General features: G+C 42.7%; 1 protein-coding gene across 1 annotated transcript; it reads left to right on the top strand.

The window, feature by feature from the left end:
* Positions 1–2,624: 2,624 nt before the first annotated feature.
* LOC131592861 (antigen WC1.1-like) lies at positions 2,625–19,825 on the top strand. Its single transcript, XM_058864703.1, has 16 exons — positions 2,625–2,714; positions 7,046–7,360; positions 8,795–9,103; positions 10,607–10,921; positions 11,743–12,054; positions 12,347–12,664; positions 13,396–13,710; positions 14,378–14,692; positions 15,193–15,255; positions 15,342–15,656; positions 15,840–15,875; positions 16,149–16,290; positions 16,595–16,693; positions 17,243–17,310; positions 18,342–18,479; positions 19,653–19,825. Exons 1-16 carry the CDS (start codon positions 2,645–2,647, stop codon positions 19,748–19,750), a joined length of 3,228 nt encoding a protein of 1,075 aa, XP_058720686.1. The 5' UTR covers positions 2,625–2,644; the 3' UTR covers positions 19,751–19,825.
* Positions 19,826–21,660: the final 1,835 nt, after the last annotated feature.

Consider the following 21,660-nt stretch of genomic DNA (forward strand, 5'->3'; position numbering starts at 1 on the left):
TTGTGTTGATAATAGTATAGGGAAGTCTGAGATGTTGCATATCCTCAGGGCAGAGTTTGTTGTCAAGTACCAGATTAAAATGCTCTGTGGTCACTATGAAATAAGCCCTTTCTGTCTGCTCTACAGCAATCTTCTCTTGTATCTGCAACAAAAGGATGATTTATTCAGAGGAACTGTTGTGGTAATTCCTGAACAATGGAAAAGGGATTTAAGGGGACCATTGGAGTCATCAAATCCACACTTGTGTTAACTGAATGAAACATGCCCAATAGTTCCTTTCAGTGGCCTTGGTCATTACTGCAGAAGTTTTCTGTCACCATTTTTACTCAGAGCTAATTCCAGGGCCTTATTTTTCTCATTCCTTGTGATATTCAGTCTTAAATGTCTCATAACAACTTTATGCTTTTCTTTACATTATATAGTCTTTGTTCCAGTTTGTGTTACGCTGTCTCAAAATACTTAGAAGCAAAAGTTTGTTTTTTGTTAGGCTGACAACTTTTTGAAGTCTCTTCATTACCCTTTGACTGTAAAATGGACTTTGTATTTATCTGATCATCCCTGAAGACATTCTTTGTATTGTTCCAATTCTAGCACATCATTCTGGTAAGCAAAGTGTTGTGTTCAGTTTCTTAAGCAAAATATCTCAGTTGTTCTGCTGTTTCCTGCTTGATTTTCCCAGAATGATAAAACCACTTTAGTTAGCAAAGATGTTAATATCATCAAGTCCAACCATTAACCTAGCACAAAACCTAAGGGCCTGTGAAACCCTATGTTTGTCATCTACATATCTTTGAAATAAATCTGTGGGTGGCAACTCAGTCACTTCCCTGGGGAGTCTGTCCCAGTGCTTGACAACTCTGTCAGTGAAGAATTTTTTCCCAATATCTCACCTGAGCCTCCTCAAGCACAATGTGAGGTGATTTTCTTTCATGCTGTCTCTTCTAAAACCCATGGGCACTGGCACATACCTGTCTACATAGACACAGTGCCCATAGAAGAGGTGCTGGTCATCAAAGGCTTGTACACTGAGAAACAGATCTTACTCTACAGCTTCCTGGAGTGGGTTTAAAACATCAGTGAGAATTCAGTTGGTGGACACCAATCAGCAAAGACTAGTGCTAAGTGAAACCACTGAACTTCAGTATAGGAGCCAGCATGATAATGCATACCTTACCTATCTCTCATTAGCACATCTGTAGTGGGATTTTCCCTACTTTGACCACATTTCCAATGGAGTTCCTGGTTTTCAGAGGTCTGTATCACATAGCAGAAGCAGGATGCTCTGCAAGGGAAGGTCAGCCAGTAACTGAAGCTGACAATGAACTAGGGATGAAGCAAGGTCCTCACAAGAGTTGCAGTTCCATAGTACCTGAAAAAAAAAAACCCTCCTGAATAGGTCAGCACCAGCAGCAATGTTAAGGCAGTAGTCCAGGCAATCCAGACAAAACCAAGATCAAGCCATAAAATCAAGTCAGCAGATCAGGGTCAGATATCAGCATAGTTCATGGCCAGACCTCAGCCTGGCTGCCCTATAGCTCTAGCAGAGACCATAGGCGAGTGTCTGAGCTCCTGAGCAAAGAACAGGCATCCTCCGGCCCGACCCTTTGCTCTTCCTCTCAGCTCTTTCTGCAGCAGTCTGACCCGAGGCTGTCCTGCTGCAAAGTTACACAGAACTTGAACAAGCAAAGCCCAATGAGAAGGGGAAGAGATTGCAAAGATTGGTGTTCTAAGGACCCAACAGCATGGATGTTACTGAACTCAGGATTCTGGATAAAGAACAGATAGATGTCACCAGACAAAAGGAGGATGCTGTCATTCTCATCCCATCACTCATAAAAGTACGTCTAGACTGGTGTGAACAGCATTCTGCAACTTGTTCCAGTTGTCAGAATGAGCCAAGTAGCCACTGTTTAATTAACAGCAGCTTTTATTTCCCTGAAGTTGCCATTCTACAGTAAATGAGAGAGGGAGTAGAACTACCAGCCATGGTCCCCTAAAACAAAAAGAAACACAGCAGAGGAAACATGAAGGCCTGTAGTTCAAACCCTAAGGAAGATTTTTCTTAAGAGCTTCTGCCCAAAAAGTTTTGACCAAATAAGGAAGCCTTAAGCCTACCCCAAAGAGAGAGAGGGTATAATTTTTTACTTACCGAACCACCTCTAGTTATAAACACCATTTCTGTTGACTGGAGTACAATTTATCCCAATGAGACCGATAAGCTACAGATTAAAGGAATTTTCTTAGCCTTTTTTCTTCTGAAGTAATTAATAAATGACCAGTGTTCTGCACTTTAATATTCCTTTGTCGGGTGGGAAATAACAGCTCTGCCTGTGCCACCAGTGTTGCTCCCTCAGTAAAACAATTCCGATGATGACATCAGGTACATAATCATTCTTCATATAAGGTCACAAGTACACTTTTTGAATTTTATTGGACGTTTTGGTTCCTTCAGATTGGAGATGAATCTTCTGATAATGTCTAAAAAGGTGAAGAATATTTCTATTGGTTCCTTCAGGTAGCTCATGCTAGCACGTGAATCTATATATTTCCTCCTTTGCAGTCATTTGTGAGATACAGGAATTCCCAGCCAGAGTTTTATCTAGGCAGTGCCTGGAAAGTGAAGTTTCATCCATCTGCGGTCAGGATGGCAGCAAAACGACATCTTTCAGCTCCAGTGCTGTGGTTGATTCCCCTCTCCATTCAGCTCTCCCTGGGTAAGTACATACTTTATTTCGCATAAGGCAGTGAGATAAAAAAAAGTATGCAAATTTCATATAAATAGGTTGTTATTCTACCAACCTCTAAAGCAAAGTGACAAAAAGGTGTTTAAATATGTTTCTGGTTTTGATTCAATCTCCTTGGTAATCCTGAGATAAGGAAGGGTAAGCCTTTTTTAAAAGTTTTGTGTTTTACTCAGATATCAGTGACTGGCCACTCTCAAAAGAGTTCAAGTCCAAATTTTGTAAACAGTTTAGCTGTACTAAAAAACAGGTGGGTATTCTTACTACTGTCTTGTCTCTCCTGGCGAGCTCTTTGTAGCTGGAATTAATAATTCCAGGTCTTTGTTCAATACTAGTTAAAGTGATGTAGCTCTACCCTGTGTGTCCAGCAGAGTTTGGGTAACACAACAACTCCTCAGTTTTTTCTGTATATTGGAAGCTTATCACTATTTGTCTCTCTGCTCTTCTGGAGCTATGTGTACATGCTTGATGCTGGTGATGAGAGGCAGACTTTGGAAACCTCATTTTTTCTCTCTACACACAGAGGTGACATTATGGTATTGCGGTGGTGGTCGCATCCCCCCCCTATGATGAGAACAGGACTTCACGGTTGATGTTTTGCTAGAGCATGGCCCTAGTCTTGAAGGTTCTCACCAGTTGTGTGGATGCAGTCAGAGCTCACATGGCAAGGAACAGGAGGCACTCCTAACGTACATTTTCACAATATGAAACATTTTTTATTTTGACGCTTTTGTAGTGATGTTTTAGTGTCAACTGGGCTGTACTGCAGAAACGAGAGTGAGTTTTCTGCCAACTCCTTGTTAACTTCGGGGAGCAGTAAGAGACTGACTGGAAAATGCAGACAAGAGTAGCTTTACAGTGACACCATCATCAGCACCTACCACCCTCATCTCTGCTCTGGCAGCACTTGCACTCTCCATGCTCCTACAGGAGTTTTGATGTTCCCCAGGCACAGAGCACTTTGCAGAGCACTGCAGGAGTCACAGCTCTCTGGGAGTGAGCTGGCAATCTGCTCCTGAGGCAGCAGGCTCGGGCTGGAAACCTCCTCTTAGGGCCTGGGGACAGGAATGCATGATACACTCTCATCCTTTTTCTGTGAGAAGAATTGGGTTTTCATCTGGATCAAGCAACAATCTCATGCCTTCTCAACCAAGCAGAACACCAAACCACTGAATTCAATGAAGGTACTTGTGGGACATGATGTGGAGTGTGAGGAAATACAAAATTGTACCTGTACATATCATAAAAAATTAACAGAAGAGTGATTACAGCAAATGACAGCTTTTATTAGGAAGTGTTTAAATCTGTCAGTTGGATTATGCCTACCTCTGCATCCAGTCTTCCATGTTGTTACATGCTGAAAATGTCAGATGTACAATTATTCAAAAATTCAAGTGCACAGAGGTCATAGAGTTGACTGAAGAGCTGTTTGTTTTGCTCCTGGATATGGCTAATAGAAATTGACTATATGGTTCCTTTAAAAATGTATTAGGAATTCAACTTTTCTTAGAACTCATTTCTCTTTTAAGTGTATAAATGTTACAGCTGAGAAAACTCTTTTTTTGGACTATGTTCTTCAAATAGCCTGGGGGTTGTTCTCCAGAATATCTTTCTAGAGGCTTATAAGACTTATTACAGAAAGATTATGCTCCCTCTGAGACAACTTGTTGCAGGCACAAAGTGGTTTTGTAGTTACCTGAGGATTGTGCTATGTGTGTGACTTTCTTACTCAGGAGACTTGAGGAGAGAGGATATTTTGCAGAAAGAAATAGGTTTTGGAAGTTACCTATATTGAATAGCTGCTTTTTTTTTGTTTGTTTGTTTGTTTGCTTATTAGTAAATAAGCAAATATTGATAGGCAGGAAATTGTGATGAAATCCAGCAGTGTTAGCAAAGAGGTAAAGCCTTTGCCTGTGTATGAGAGGTGATCATGTCTCAAAGCCAAATTGTGTCTGATGAAACAGACCACATGAAGATGGAGGCAAAATTGCCTTCCAGTTGACTACTGCCAGCAGTTTACTCTGCAATAAGAAATGAAACAATGGTTAGTTTTGGAAAGAAATGGCTTCATTAGCACCAGCTCATGGGTTAAGACTGACACACTTGCAGTGAGTAAAGAGAAGAATTAATTTGTTTCCAAGTGCAAAGAAAAATTAAATATTCTCATTTCACAGTGTCAGATGACAGCAAGATGTGTGGTATGTAGAAATACTTCTCTCTTTTGAAGAAGAGAGAGAAGGTGATATTTTACATAAAGGATTATTTTAAAGAAATCTTATAGGAAAACCCAAGGCTCTTAGTGCAAATTATCTTTTGTTGTTTATCAAACACCTTCATTGATAGGAGATTATCTTCCTGGACTATTTGCAAGATTTTCACAGCTGCACTGCTTTCTATCCACGTCAGTGCCCAGTGCTGGGTCTGGATGAGTACTGCAGGTTTCTCTTGGCACCTGGTCACTGTGGCTGTGAGTGCAGATCAACAGGGCCCAAGGCCAGGCATGGCTGTGCCAGAGTGGAACAGAGATGCACCTCCCACTTTGCACAGGTAGTGAGAGAAGGTGCAGGTCTGTGCTTAAATGGGCCCATGGGCAGAGCACATGTGTGGAAAACCCAGGTGGGGAAGGCCAAGGCCATTAAGGATTCTTAGTGCACTCAGGACATTGACAATTGGATCCAGACTGTCCTGTAAATGTTTGCTTTAATATTCCATTGTGTGTCAGGTCTTGAAACGGTAAAAAATTGTGACCAAAGTTATTAGGCTTCTTATGTGACTGTCTTGTAAACCTCCTTTAGCCATGTAGTCAATCCGAATAATCCCCCAGGCCCAAAAGAAGTTGCCAGCCCTCTGCAGGGATTTACCTGTTTCATAACATGCTGAAATGCAAACCTGATCAAACTGAAGACAAAAGTCAGATGTGGCCAACTTCTTCCTGTTTCCTTTTCACATTTAGCTTGTAGTTTGTCCTTAACCTGAGAATACAACTGTCCTGCATGTGGTTTTCTACTGTTTGATTTTCCACCCATTTCATGAGTATCCTCTTTCATGCTTCAAACAGCAGTGACTTTGATCCAGCTGGTAGTGAGGCAAACTTTTAGTCCAGTCACACGTATGTAATACTCATACTAATACACACCCACACACACCACAGCTGTACATGGCTGCCCACACAGGTGGAAACACGTGACGTGTAACATGTGAGAGAAACATAAACAGCACCAGTGGCCTTACAGTGATCTATCTTAACTTCTGTAAGGCCTTTGACACAGTCCTACACAACAGTCTTGTCATTAAATTGGACATACGTGGGTTTGATGGATGGATATTCAATGGATAAGAAATTGGCTGGATAGATGCATCCAAAGACTTACAGTCAATGGCTCAGTGTCTAAATAGAGATCAGTAACAAGTGGTGTCCCTCAGGGGATGGGAACTGTTCAAAATCCTTATTATTGACATTGGTAGTGGGATTGAGTTCACCCTTGGCAAGTTTCAAGAAGATACCAGGCTCAGTGGTGCAGCCACTGAGGGAAGAAATGCTATCCAGAGGAATTTTGACAGGTTTGAAAAATGAACCTCACCCCATGAAGTTCAACAAGGTCAAGTACAAGGTGCTGTACCTGGCTTAGGACAGCCATCAGAGTCAGCACAGACTGGAGGGTGCATAGCTTTTGGGAGCTGCCCTATGGAGAAAGACTTGGGGATACTGGAGGGGACAAATTGGATATGGGCCAGCAATGTGCCCTTGAAGCCGAAAACGCTAACTTCGAGTTGAGTCTTCAAATAGACCCCCTGACCTTTCCACCTCTCCAGCAGCTGGCCTGGCCCCTCTTATCCCTCTGGTAGCCAGCTCCTCCAGTTACTTCATTCCCAAAGACACACACACAGACTTGGCTTCCAGGCCAATTAACTCACAGGATAATGAAGGTTGATCTACTGTAGCAATCACACACTGACAGGCAGTCCCCTCACCCACTCCAGTTTCCAATGTTTATTGTGGCAGGCTTTGTGAATCACAAAGCAGGGACATTACTCAGCGCTTCCCAGCCCTGATAAGTCAGTAAAAGAGAAAGTTTGCCTGTCATTAGAAATAATTTACATTTTAGCAGCGCAGTTAGCTCAAACTTGTAAATACAGATATAACTACTTGCAAAAAAATGCTCTTTAAGTTGGACTATTTAGAAAGGTGAACCAAATAAGTCTGATGTAAGAGTAAATTAAGAGCAATAATGGATCTCATTAACATCTGCAATAAATAATCATGATTAAGCTCTGTCCTTTCTATAACCTTGCTCTGTCTGAAGGCGCTGATGAATTGAGGCTGTCAAACGGAACTGGCCCCTGCTCTGGGAGAGTGGAAGTAAAACATGAGGAGCAATGGGGAACTGTTTGCGATGGTGACTGGACCATAAAGGATGCTGAGGTTGTGTGTAAGCAGCTACAATGTGGATTTGCTGTTAAGGCCCTTAATCGAGCTCCTTTTGGAGAAGGAACTGGACCAACGTGGTTGTACCGAGTTGATTGCCATGGTGATGAATCTGCTCTCTGGAACTGCACACATACAGGATGGGGTGCTTTTACCTGCCCTCATTACTTTGATATTGGAGTGATCTGCTCAGGTAAGAAGTGATCCAACCTTGTATAACAGAAGAAAAGATAAGAGCCTGGGATCAAACTTTATCCTAGTTGGATAAAGCCAAGTACTCCCTCTACTCATCCAAAGCAAGTTGCCCCAGCATTAAGTCTTCTGCTGACTATGCAAGCTGACTTTGCCTGGGCACAGCAATGACACAGAATGAGCATATTAAATAACATATAACAGAAAAATAAAAAGCACTATTTATTTCTACCACAGCTCTCCCAGGCAACAGGAGAGCAGTACTGAACTTGTCTTTGACCAGAAATCAGGGATAAAAAAGCAGGTGTAGGTAGAGAAGCATGAAAATGCAATGTTATGTCATACAACTGCCCTTCTTCTCCAGATCTTCAGGTAAGCTAAGACAAGACAGTCTGCAATGGCAAAAAAAAGTCCAATATCTGTTTGGCTGCTTCCTGTGCATAATGTTCATGGTTTTACACTTTGGAAAAAGAACCACTGAAAGAAGTTTTTCCTTCCCAGCTTCAGGACTTTACATTTGCCCTTTTTAGATTTTTGTAAGGTTCCTATGAGCCCGTTGATCTAGCCTGTCTAGATCTCTCTGAATGGCAGTTCTGCCCTCGTGGTTATCTCCCCGGCCCCCCCAAAAAGTGATATTCCACTTGCTGACGGTCTTCAAGTAGAGTGAAACTCACTAATGACTGAGCCTGACCATTCAATCAGCTGCTTAACCATGTTGTCCTTCCAGCCAAGAACATCCTAGTTTTTGGACATAAGAATATCGTGCAAGACAGTGTTAATGTCAGTGCTAAATATGAGGTAAATGTGAGGTAAATGTGAGAACGTGCTTCTGCCCCCTCATCCATAAATCTATTTTAATCAGAGAAAACAATACAGTCCCACAGGCATGATATACGCTTGATATAACCATGCTGACTCTTCCCATTCATCTCCTTGTGCTTGCAAATGAGTTCCTAGAAATCTCACTCTATTTTTCACAAGTACCAAAGTGAGGCTGGCCAGCCTGTAGATCTCCAGACTGTCTTTTTAGCAATTTCTGAAACTGGGTGCAACATTTCCTGTGTCCTCTTCCTAGGGTGCTTCAGCTTCCTATCCATTGAAATAATGAAGTCTCAAGGACATACATTAGTAAATGGCTATTTGCCTATTTATCTGTTTGGGGATTGCTACTTCTCAGTCATTGGCAGATGCTCAAAGCTTCCTTCCTTCTTTCCCAAGGATTTAGTATTTTCAGTTACTGAGAAGTAAGCAATTTCATACACCATTTTCTTTTTTATCAGTGTTATACAGGAATTTCCCCACTCACAATTCAGAAGTATCAGTGGTCCTCAGAAAAGTGAAATGTGTCTTGCCCATTAAGGTACAGGAGCTGTGAAAATAGACCAGTACAACCAACCCTTGATGCCAGACTTCTTGTTTTTTGGGTTTTTTCTAGGCTTCTCTGATCTGCGTCTGACTGGAGGGGGCACTGCCTGCTCAGGACATCTGAAAGTAAAGCAAGAGGAAACTTGGGCCACTGTCTGTTTCTCACACATTAATTTCAAAACTGCCTCTGTTATATGTAATGAGTTAGAGTGTGGCCAGGCTGTGGATACCTTGAGAGGAACTCACTTTGGAGACAGACATGAACTGATCTGGCAAGAAGAGTTTCACTGTGAAGGGAATGAGACTCACCTTGCAGACTGTCCCAGGAACATACACCATACTAAAACATGCTCTCATGATGCCACTATTGTGTGTTCAGGTGAGACTTTGGACTGACAGACATAATTCACCCGTGTCCTATATGCCTTCTTCCTGTTAACCCACAGTTCAGAGCATCTGTACATTTCTGTGGTCCTCAGGATCCTTGGATGCTTCCCCTACCATGCCTTGAGCCATTCAAGGGGGAACAGAAAATAACAGAGTAGTCCCACAATGTCTCATTCACTCTACTGAGAGTCTGCATCTAAAATGTATCAATATAATCACTTCACTACCACACAGAGATTTCAAAAGGGCTGTTATTTCTTTTCTGCTATTAGAAATATGAACCCAGCAGACCTAAGAATGCTTTACACATCCTTCTCTTATAAATAAAAGGAAAAATGGTCAGAGGAGACAAGCAGGAATATTGAGACGTTAATTTATTTCCTGTGGTGCCAGTGTGTATGTTAATACCTGGCACTTCAGTTAATTATAAAACTGGAAGATGTACCATATCTCCAAAAGGTTGAAGGAGGCACAAGTTACAAATGTAAGTAATTAAAAAGTAAAAAAAGGTTGCCAGAGGCCTAGATGACTTCCATTGTGACTGGAATGTAGCATTACTTAAGAATTCTATACAGTCATGGTTGCTGGGGGCTCTGAATACAACTATGTATTGCCATCCACTGAAAAGGTGAATCCTAGGCCTAACAAACATAACTTTTTTCCTGAGGCCACAGTTCTAAAGGAGTAAACTAAATATGGGTCAGAGCTGCTGGCAACAGTCTGACACAAAACAAGTCTGGAAATGTGTTTGAGTTCATGTCCAAAGGGCTTCAGTCTGTTTCAAGACTGCCTTGGACACTGTGACCAGTGGCAGCCAAATACCTCAGTTTAGGCATCTAACAGGCCTTGGCTCCTGCCTCTGTCTTGCAAGAGTCTTTGCTCAGAGCTGAAATCCTGGGCTCGTTTGAGGTACAATGCAAGGGCAAGGTAAGGGTAGAAAGTAACAGTATGAGAAGACAGGGACTGCATGGGGCTGGCCGTGGGACACCACAGTGCCATCCATTCCACCCTGAATTTATTATCAATGCTGATGGTTATGGCCTGTGGTGTTCAGAACCTTGCTCTGGGGCATGGATGAAAGCTGAGAATTCCTCACTGCAATTTCTGTTTACCAGGAAATGTGACATGACTAACTACTGGGAGAGAGAGTGATACCACTTGCTCTAACTCTGAGTTCCTCATATGCAAGGCAGTGCAGAAACTGTCTCTGCAAGAGATGTTGAAAGTGGCAGCAGTATTGTGAGAGGAGGAGAGAACAGAGCAAAGAGGAGACACTGAATTTAAAGAGACAAAAGACTTTTAGTCATACAGTGCAGGCTACAACATGGACAAGAGACTTTTTCAGAGCTGGCTTCTCAGCATCCTGTTCTAAGATGCCTTCCAGTAAGCTGACACTCAGTGCTAGTTTCTTGCAGATAGAGAGAGCTCTTACAGTTTTTAGTGCAATAGCATAAACCCCAAAAGTAACTGCTAAGCTCTTTTATTCTTTCTGCAGGCTACGGTGGGTACAGGCTGGCAAATGGCAGTACCACATGCTCAGGGAGAGTAGAGCTTCTTCACGGAGGCACATGGGGAACGCTGTGTGACTACACGTGGGATTTACCAGCTGCCAATATCCTCTGCCAGCATCTAGACTGTGGAGTTGCACTACTGATACCAACTGGACAGTCCTTTGGGGAAGGAAATGGATCTGTCTGGAATGGCACATTCAGCTGCCAGGAGAATGGCTCGCTCCTGAGAGACTGTCCCGTGCGTGCTCTAGGTCATGATGAATGTCCTGCTGGAAAAGAGGCTCATGTTGTATGTTCAGGTGAGCAGTGGAAAGGACTAAGAAGGGAACTGAAAAACTCCTTCCTTGAGGAAAAATATGGACTCAAAATTCAGAGGGCATATGTGGAGTCAGGCTCTGTCCTTTGACTGCTGCAACAGGAGTCAAGGCTGCACTTCAGCGGTACTACAAGGCTGCTGTCTCTGAAATGCTCCTAGTGTCAGGTGACAGCAAGAGCAGGGCTGCTGCACAAGCCAGGATGAGCTGGGCACAGAGGCTGAGCACAACACAGGCAGAGTCCTTGCTGCCAGGACACAATCCAAAGCATCTGCACAGAGGACAGAGGAAGGTACTGGTGGTAAGGTCTATGAGCAGTCCCAGAAAAGTCAAAGAAAACAAAGAGATGCAGGGTCTGGCTGGAGGGAGCAGCCAGGCATAGCATGAGACAAGACTGGAGATGGTTATTCCTGTTGTGTACTTGAGACAAGGACTGAATCCCCGGTCCAGATTTAAGTGAGGGCTTGGAGCAGCAGTTGAAGGATGCAGAGCTGTAGGCCCTCAGTCATATTGATCTGAAAAATTAAGGTCTATTGGTTGACCCTAAGCCCCAAAACCTAGTGCCCTAATTTTAAAAATTGTAAATGGGACCTGATTCTGAGTTCTAGTAATACTTCTCAGTAAAATAGGCTGGACTGACATCTAGTTATGAGTATGGAAGTTTCTTGTTATGAGTATGGCCCAGTTAAGCCATTTTACTACTGAATGATAAGGAAAACTCATTCCCATTTCACAGTCACTTCTAAGTCCTCCCCATGAGCAGCTGCAAATGTAACAATCCAATATTTCCTTTCTCTTACATTCAGGGTGTCCAGGGGGCAGGTTGGTGAATGGCACCACATGCTCTGGCATAGTGGAGATCCGCCATGGAGACACATGGGGAAGACTCTGCCACTCCCACTGGAATTTGCAAGCTGCCAGTGTTCTCTGCCATCAGCTGAACTGTGGATATGCAAAGTCAATCCAGATGGAAGATGGTTTTGTGGAAGGAAATGGGACTATATGGAGAGATGCTTTTCACTGTGAAGGGACAGAGTCCTGCCTGTGGGATTGTACTCAAGTGACTTTGGGCAATCCGACCTGTTCAGCCAAAGAGGCAGCCACTGTAACTTGCTCAGGTAAGTCAGAAGTGGCCTTTTATGGGTGGTGCAACTTCAGACCAAAGCAGTTCTGGTGACCTCACTGATAGGATCTAGTCTTTGAGGTGGAGAAGCATTTCTCGCTTCCCATTGCAGGCCCTTGTGTGCACAAAAGCAAACAAAGCCTTAACAGAGACATTCTCCTTTATCAGTGGTGAGAATATTTCACCAGCACAGAAATTTGTCTTCCATAACTTTCCTGAAGGTTATTTTTATTGCAGTGAGATCAGTAGATGTTACTCAATATATTTCCCAACTCTCTTGAGCCCAGGTCTTGCTGAATCACTCAGACTCTCAGGGGGTGAGAGCCGCTGTGATGGGCGAGTTGAGATCTCCCTCCATGGTGTGTGGAGCAGAGTCCTGGATGATGACTGGGACATTAAGGATGCCCATGTGGTGTGCAGACAGCTCCAGTGTGGAACTGCTGAGAAAGCCTATTACCTTCCAAAGTCTGAGCGAGGTATGGGTGTTGTCGGCCTAAGGAGTGTCCAGTGTACTGGAAACGAGACTCAGCTGATGCTCTGCAACACCTCCCATTATCAGACAGGGCCAATGGGAGTTTCTGAAGATGTTGGTGTGATTTGTTCAGGTGAGTTGCTGTGTGAAAGATACAGAATATTTCCTAGTGTTTATCCAGCCCACATTGTGCTGTGGCATCACAGATCTTAAGTCGGCATGAGTGTGACCTTGATGATAGTTAAGGAAGCAAGTGTAATTTACATAATGCTTTCTTCATCTGAATTTCTTACAGAATTATCTTCCAGAGTAAAAAAGAACTATTAGAACACAGAAGCCATAAGAACACTAATTTCACTATGATTGCCAAGCATTCTTACTGCCACTTAAGAATTAAATAGTTTTTATCTTGTGACGTTTCTATATTTATAGATACTTGCAGCTATTCTACAAAATATTACAACAGTTTTGACTCTTCTCTGATTTTGTAACCCATCTGTAACAGGAACAGTATTTGTGTCTAACTAAATGAGCAGAGAAAGAAAACAGGTTGTCTGGCTTTCTAAGATAAGGCGACCTCTGCATATGCTTAGTATGACACTTCTTGTTTGCAGTATCTCACGGGAATTATTCAAACATTCACCTGGTGCAGGAGTAGGCCTTTCCCTTGATGCAGTTTTAGCCTCAGAGGACTTCTGCCCAAGCAACCATAGCAGTAGAATTGGGATATAACAAGAACATGATGTCTTAAAAGTGCTTTAAAAATATTGCCATTATTATGCTTATTATTATGCAATTATTATTATTGTTGACCTGTGCATTATAATTGTGTTGCATGTTGACAGCTGGATTTTCTTCCCACAGGCAGCAGACAGATGAGGTTGGTGAATGGAACAAACCGCTGTGCTGGGAGAGTAGAGCTTTATTATCATGGCATCTGGGGCACCATCTGTGATGATAACTGGGATCTATCAGATGCCAATGTTGTTTGCAAACAGCTTGGATGTGGGCATGCCATTGAGGCATTTGTCTCTGCTCATTATGGTGAAGGGTCAGGGCAGATCTGGATGGATGATGTGAATTGCATTGGGGCTGAATCTGATCTCTGGGCATGCCCCTCTAGATCATGGGGCCAGCACAACTGCCAACACAAAGAGGATGCTGGAGTCCTGTGCTCAGGTGTGTTTGGAAAACACTTTTCTAATCCTTTGGGTTCAAACAGGAGGGTTGTATAAAAGGGAAGCCAAGAATAGTGGGGACTTGCTTGGACAGCCTCTTCCTGTCTTGATGACAAGCAGCTGGTCAGCACATCTTCTTGGGCCTACCAAGATGCACAGGACCTACAGAAGCCCATATTATGCACCAACACACACGCACACACACAAAAGTGTGTGGTGTGGTAGAATATTTGAGGGATAAATTTGAGGAGTTTGTAAAGATTTCCACAGCAAGGGGCTGTGTGCTTGTTACAGTCAGTTACAACTGGCTCTGAAACCAATGGGAGCAACCCACTGTGCACCACAGCGTCAGACAATCCAAGTAGCTTATGGTGGCTCTGCTCACATATTTAAGACAGAATGACAGCAGCAAGAGAGAGGAGAAATGAAAGAGAAGTGAAAAAAAATACTGATGACCCCTGAGGGAAGTGCAGCCTGTTAGGGCCCATGTTGGAGCCAGTAGAAGCCCTGAAAGGACTGCAGCCTCTGGAGTGTCCATGCTCCACAATACAGGTAGAACCAGTACAGGTAGATAGCACTGTAAAAAAAAAAAAAAAAGTGTTATTACACAGGCAGGAAAGCAACATATCACAAGAAGTTTGTGGCCATTTTTATGTTTTCACTTTCAGATTTCCTGGCTCTGAGGCTGGTGAATGGCAATGACTGTGCTGGACGTGTAGAAGTTTTCTACAACGGGACGTGGGGGAGCGTTTGTTCCAATAGCATGTCCCAGCTCACCGCAGTAACCATGTGCAAACACCTGGGATGCGGAGATGGAGGAGCAATAGCCACGGACTTCAAATACGGCAGAGGGTCTGGGCCCACGTGGCTGGACCACATTGAGTGCACTGAGCAGCACAGCTCGCTCTGGCAATGTCAGTCAGACCCCTGGGATCCTCAGTCGTGCAGTAACCGAGCTGAAGAGACCCACATCACTTGCACTGGTAATCAGAAATGCATTTGTGTATGACCAGACATGTACCTTAACCTATGCATACACATAAGGACGTCACAGCAATTACTTCGTGTTCACTTGTTATTTGGTGTGTATGATTTCTAGTTTATACACATAGCCATGGACAAGTGTACAAATCAGTTTGGTTCTAAAGGTCCATTTCTAATGCCTGCCCTTTTGACAGTATTTCACACCTATGGATATCAATATCTGTAGTCATATATATATTCACTATAATAAAAATTATTTCTACATGACATTCAGATATCCTGAAAGTGATTGCAGCTGCCTTATGAGAAGAAGGAAAGCATAACCATCAGGAAGATTATTACTCACAGCAACATCAAACAGACATCCACCAAGAACTAAACAGGCCATACACATATTTCGGGAAATAATTAACCTGATGGTTAATTTTCAGGTATCTTATTCTCCCTCATTTTTTTTTTCAGAAAATAATTAAATTACTTCATTATTTAAATTCTACAGGAAGAAAGGAGGCAATATCTCCACCTGCATTTGCTGAGTGTCCAAACTCTACAAGTTGTTCAGGTACCTCCACCTCTTCGTTTTTCCTTATTGGCCTCTGTGGAACTTTCTGCTGTTTCAGTAAAATAGAAGGTTTCTGTCTTTTGCAGACAGGGAGAAGTTACGAGTCGTGGGAGGGGAGGATGAATGTTCAGGCAGAGTGGAGATGTGGCACCAAGGATCCTGGGGAACCATCTGTGATGACACCTGGGACGTGGCAGATGCCCATGTTGTATGCAGGCAGCTGGGCTGTGGATCTGGTGTATCTGCTCTGAGTGAGGCTGCCTTTGGGGAAGGGACTGGTCCCATCTGGTTGGAGAAGGTGCACTGTAAAGGAACAGAGCTGTCTCTTTGGGACTGTCCTGCCAAGCCTTTGTTTGGTAAAAACTGTGGTCATAAGGAAGATGCTGCTGTGAATTGCTCTGGTTAGTGACTGGTTCTTTATTACACAGGTCTGGGAAGGAGGTGGGCAGGGGAACATTATGCCAGCTGTGCTTCCCGGTGACTAGCCCTTTCATAATTTTGACTGCAAAAACATCACAAATTATATGAAAATATATTTTTCACACTTGCCTTTTCCTTAATCTGGACTCACCTTCCTTTTTCAGGTGTGACAAAAACAACAGCACCACCCACAAGAGCAGGTAAATTCTTTATCTCTCTTCTTTCTCCCATCAAATGACAATTTAATGTCCCTAATAGTTATCAGATGAAACAGCAGCTTATTTTGGCTCATCCGAAAGCACTTCCCTCAGCCTTTCATAAAGGAACACTGAGTGGCACCACCCCTAGCTGCTGGATTTTATCTGCTTGAGCAGGACCCGTAACAGAGCCTCACCCTGCTAGCATGGGCACAGCAAGGGGCTTCACTTTGGGACACGTGATTCTTTACCTGTTTCCTCTTTGTTTCCATTCAGATCGTCCCCGCCGCCCTGCCACGGGCAGTACGAGACTTTCAGCGCCTGTCATCCTCTGCATTATCCTGGGGACCCTTCTCTGCCTGGTCCTTGCCATTCTTGCTGGGCAGATCCGACGTGCCAGGGCACAGCAGAGAGGTGGGTCTCTCAGCAGGACTGCTATGAAATGACTCCTTTATAGGGCCCAAATGTTTAATTGGCTGGAGAGGCAGTGGGGATGGGTAACTGAGATGAACTGCATCTTCTGCCACACTGAGATTTTTCACTTACTTTCTGGCAGTGAAAGAGCCCAGCAGTGCTTATCCTCAGTCAGCACCTCTGAGTGCCTTTCTAGGTATCAACCAGGCTATGCAGACCCCGGTAGGGCACTTCTTTTCATGGCCCCAGCCTGAGTATGATCAGAGACCGTTAAAGTGATCATTTTACCTTTTACTTTCAGGCTCCAGACTATCCTATGACCCCTTCTCCGAGGCTGTCTATGAAGAGATTGATTACAACCTGATGAAGGAAAAGCAGGGTGTGACTTTCCTCTCAGGTCTGTGTGTGTGTGTCTTGCTTTTCTCAAGGGAAAGCTCCTCCTTTCTGATCCCGATCTGATTCTTTGCAGCTCTCAAATCTACTGGGAAATTTAAAATTCCTGGATTTGAGGAGAGGAGTTTCCTGCCCAGTAGAGTCTGCCAATTCCTTTCCTAGGGACAATTTGTTTTGTGGAGTCCTCACTGCAGCCACAGACCATAGATCAGTATAGGTCAAACAAACAAAAGCCTTTTGCTGCAGTTATTTAAAGCAGAGACAAATAAAGGAATAATTTGCATCTCCCTCACAGCAGCTGGGTCCCTGTAGATTTCCTTCCATGGACTACCTTTCTCCCTTTGTGGTTTGTCTCCCCTATGATCCATGAGAGGTGTTATAGGGCCCCTGAAGGTTATTCCATTGTATCCTTGCAGAAGTAATACTGACTGCAAAAGAATATGCTGGGCTTGGATGCTATTACTGTAGCCTGCTCTTTTTCTCATGGTGCAGTCTTAGCACTTAAGGAGAATTTAATCTGGTGTCATGCTCTTTCTCATTTGCCTAGATTCTTATTCAGAGAGCTCAAAATCAAAGGAACAGTTTTATAGAGCAGACAGTGATGAAGAAAATGGTCCTGAAGCAACTCAAGGTAATGTGAGGAAGGGTTTGTACAGAGAAAGAGATCCCAAATCAGGGTAACTTTTAATATCCAAAGCATTATGAGTGATTAAGACTTTCATTTCATGTCCTAGTGATGTTTCCTTGTGATCCAGTATCTTCTGTGTAACTCTTGTGGTGGAAGAGTGTCATACAATCTCATATACAAGTGATAGTTTTCTCTTCTATATGAGAAATTCAAAATAAATGTTTGCTGGTAGTTCTGCACACACCTCACAGGATCCAGTCACATAAATCCAACAATCCAACTGCTTCTCCCAGACATTGCAACCATAATAGCTTGTAAATTGTTGCCTTATTTCCAAGTCAAACGGGGAGAATTAAAACAGAGGAAAGACATATTCCAAATAAGAACTCTAGTGGTGCAATTTGAGCTGATCAAGGGATCTTAATCCAAGTGATCTGAAAAAAATACAGATTCCTAGCTGTGGGGTTTGCCTGGGGAGTACATTTGGTGTGTTGGCTGGTTTGGTTTTTTTTTGTACCTTGAAATAGGTAAGGGAGAGCAAGTGTTTGGAGAAGAACTGCATTTTCCTAGAGCTGATCAAAAAGCTCTGTTAACTATTACCTCATGCCCAAGAGATCAACTGCCAAAGGCACAAGAAGTTTTGGACCCCAGTTGCCCATATCCCAGACTCTGCTGCACCATGTCTTTATTTTCTACTTCTTTTCTTATATTAAGGACTTTTTTTAGTTAAAAAAGCTTTTCCTTACTTGCTTTGAAGTGCTTACACAGAAGACAATTCTAAATAATTTCTCTTTCTCTTATTCAGATTGAATATTGATTTCTTGGTAAAAGGTGAAACAGGAATGTTTTGATTAACTTTTATGTTTATACATGTATTATTGGTAAGCATATGTATAAACAATAAAACTGTGCACACTAACACTGCTGAGGGATGGATTCCAGCTAAGTACAGACATGTCAGTATTACAGCCCTGTGTTGCTGGATCATCAGCTACTGCTTTCCCTAGTGGAAGTTAATACCTGTACTGTTCCAGAGACCCCTTCACTGCCTGAAAAAGCCCTGGAAGATGCTTATGATGATGCAACAGAAGCTCCTGGACCTAGAGATGCTTCTCTTTCTGGGCAGAATGAACAGGAAATCATTGGTAACAGAAACAAGGATTCACAGACAGGTGAGACTAGAAGAGTAGTGCTGTTCTGTTCTTACAGCCAGCTAATCTATACCCATGCTCTGCTTTCCTTACATCCATAAAATTCCTGTCTGTGGCCAACCTAGCCTAAGTTTCCACTGCTGTGAATTGTTACTTCTTATTAGCATGACCATGGGGACAGAGGGTAGCAGTCATCTTTGTAACAGCCTTTTAAGTACCTGAAGACTGATAACAGTTTGTTCACATATCTGTCCCCAGTCCTGTTTTGTATTTTGTTTCTCTACACAGCCACAACCTCAATTAGTCAACTTTCTACTTAGGCCTTGTAGACTACAGTCTACTCATGATGTGTCTCTAATCAGTCTGTGTCAGTAGGTCTGCATCTTTCAAAATTGTTTCAAACCCAAAATTTTCCAGTATTTCTTTACAGCATTATCGTGCTGAGATCTTACTAGTGTCAGGTAGAGCAGAAGGACCAGCTCTTATTTCTTACATATCCTTCTGTTTATGGATGCCAGTGTGATACTTCCCTTTTTCCAACAACATGGCAGGCTTGAAAGGGCTCAATATCTGACGCAGCTTCAAACTGTGCTCTGTAAAATACTACGTATCATTAGACATGGATTTTTCAAATGATGCAATTGACTGTTTCTCCCTTCATCTGTAGTCTCTTAAATATCCTTATTAGATATCATTCTATGTCCATGGAGGATGGATTCAGCTAGGTTTTTAACCAGGCATTAAAGTTTGTCAGGCCCATATAATTCAGTAAGAATTAACAATAAATATTTAAGACAGACCTCTTTATCAGTGCACTTAATATTACTATGGAACACCTGATCTGAACTCTACTTTTTGGGGTAGTGATAAATATTTCTGGCCAAATTGAGACGTGGAAAAATAATCAAAACATAGGACTCAAAGTAACTTGAGAGACATTAGAGATTTTTTTTTTTTTTTTAAACAGCCCATGAATATATTCCTTTTAACACTGTGTATAAAGCTTGATCCTTGGATATGTATACAAGCAGCAGAAGTCAGAGTGACATAGGCATTTCTCAGGTCTTTCACAGCCACTCCTATCTAAGGTTCTAATTGCTGGAGGAGACAACTGGCAGCTGCACAACCACACAGAGGTAACATGTACAGGATGTCCATTTATCTATCTTAGTGTTCTTCCCTTCATGCTTTCAGACTGGATTCCCAGAAACAGGACCTCTGAGGCTGAGAGACCCTCATCCCCTGCTCTTGAAGATACGAGCTATGATGACATTGAAGATCTGGGGCCCTGATAGAGACTGCTGAACTGTGATGACTTCTTCTGGAAATACACCACTGTTCATAAAATGCTAATCCTGTACTAGCAGAACCAGAACATTTAGGATTAGTTTGCATAAGTTTGGGCTATTTCCAGAGAAGAGATTACATACATAAAAAATAAACAAGAATGGCTGTTAAGAAAATATTTCAAATTTCTCTTATAATTTGTTGTTGCTAAGACTTAGTGGACACTTTTTGCTTTTATGTTCAAATACCTTCATTTTTTTTTTCTGAGTTAATTTTTAAAATTATTATTTACGTTTTTTATTAGAAACTGCTCCAAAGATCTCAAATTATGCTTTTCCTTCTGGATATATGGGGACAGCTTTTGGGAATTATTCAGAATGGAGACTGAACTGCCAGAAAATCATCAAAATTCTGTTTAAGCCAAGACTTTCAGAAAGAAATTCTTGCTGATTGCTTCTGCAGCAACATCAACAAGATCTGACAGGTGTGCTGCAGGCATGCTGCAGGCAGAAGGAGGGAAACACATACACCCAGGGGATTTAACTGCATCATGTGATCTACTTTTCCTGGCTCACTAACAGGAAAACTCAGGAAACAGAAAGTTCTTGCAAAGAATAGGAAAAGACAGCAGAAACCAACAGGGGCAACCAATTCTGTGCCAGAAAAAGGTGTAGCAAGCTATTCATCCCCGTCAGAACTATCTACACAGGACAGAACTTCTCCTCTCCAGGTGCACCAGGTAGTGACCAGGAAGAAGGAATCCGTAGGGACTCAGAGATGGCAACAACTGATGCCATAGGCATGATCCAGTTAAACTGAGTGCTCCCCAGGTGACTGGGGTATATAATCCTCAATGTGATTGAGTAGGTGGGATACTGGAAATGTGTTAAAATTTGTAGCCAAACTCCTACATAATTCTGCCTGCACCTGAATGGCACCTGCACAAGGAAATTTTTAGGATAATTGGAGTAATTGGATTAAAAGCATATTAACAGTACAAGATTAATAAAAGATGTAAAATGGCTTAACTGTGGGATCTATCAGGAAAAGTTTCTCTTCTAAGGCATGAAAATAGATGCATACAGGATGAAACCCAAGAGAATCAGGTTACAGCTGAGCTCATTACAAATCCATCTTTCAAACTTTTGGAAAAAAACAGGTATGAAAGGAACTTGTTTGTGAGTGGGGTTACAGGCAACAGTGCTTGTTGCAGACTGTGTAGCCAGCTGTGTTGCAGTCACCTCTGTGTGTACATGTGTATCTCTCTGGGACACACACTCAGCCTCTCTACTGGCTGAACCAGCACTTGGGAAAGCAGCAGTCACATCCACAGGCTCCAGTGTCCTGAAGAGAGGAACCCACAGACCCCAGAGGATGCCGGAGGCCGTGACTTATTGCAACTCTTTGAAGTCACACTCTGCACTACTTTTGACCCTTTGAGAAAAATGTAAGGCAGGATTTCCCTTTGGAGAAGCCCTACCAATTCTCCTAACTAGAATTTTTATTCAGTCACTCATTTGTTCTTTTTTGCCACCAATATGCTTGGTAAGGACTTCGCACTTAAGTTTCCTCCTCTCTCCCAAATACTTTCTTAATGATTGACTCACTGCCCGCTGCTCAGGTGTTAAAAAAATACTCCAGTGAGGGGTCACAAACTGTTGTTGACCTTTCAGGTTTTTCATTCTTGAGTTAAACTTACTCGTAATTCAGAAAGCTGCTTTGCTAAAAAAAAAAATAAAATAAATCAAGATTACAGCCAAAGGAGGGGTCCAGGAGCACGTTCCAGATCACATCCAACACTAAAGGGTTCCACTGCACCGGGGAAGGAGCCGTGGCAGAACTAGAGCGTCTGGGGACTGCATAAGGACTTCCTGTGGGATGGGCAGGGGAGGAACCAAAAGCGGGGAAAGAGAAG

The sequence above is a fragment of the Poecile atricapillus genome, chromosome 1 (genome assembly GCF_030490865.1).
Source record: "Poecile atricapillus isolate bPoeAtr1 chromosome 1, bPoeAtr1.hap1, whole genome shotgun sequence".
Classification (NCBI taxonomy): Eukaryota; Metazoa; Chordata; class Aves; order Passeriformes; family Paridae; genus Poecile; species Poecile atricapillus.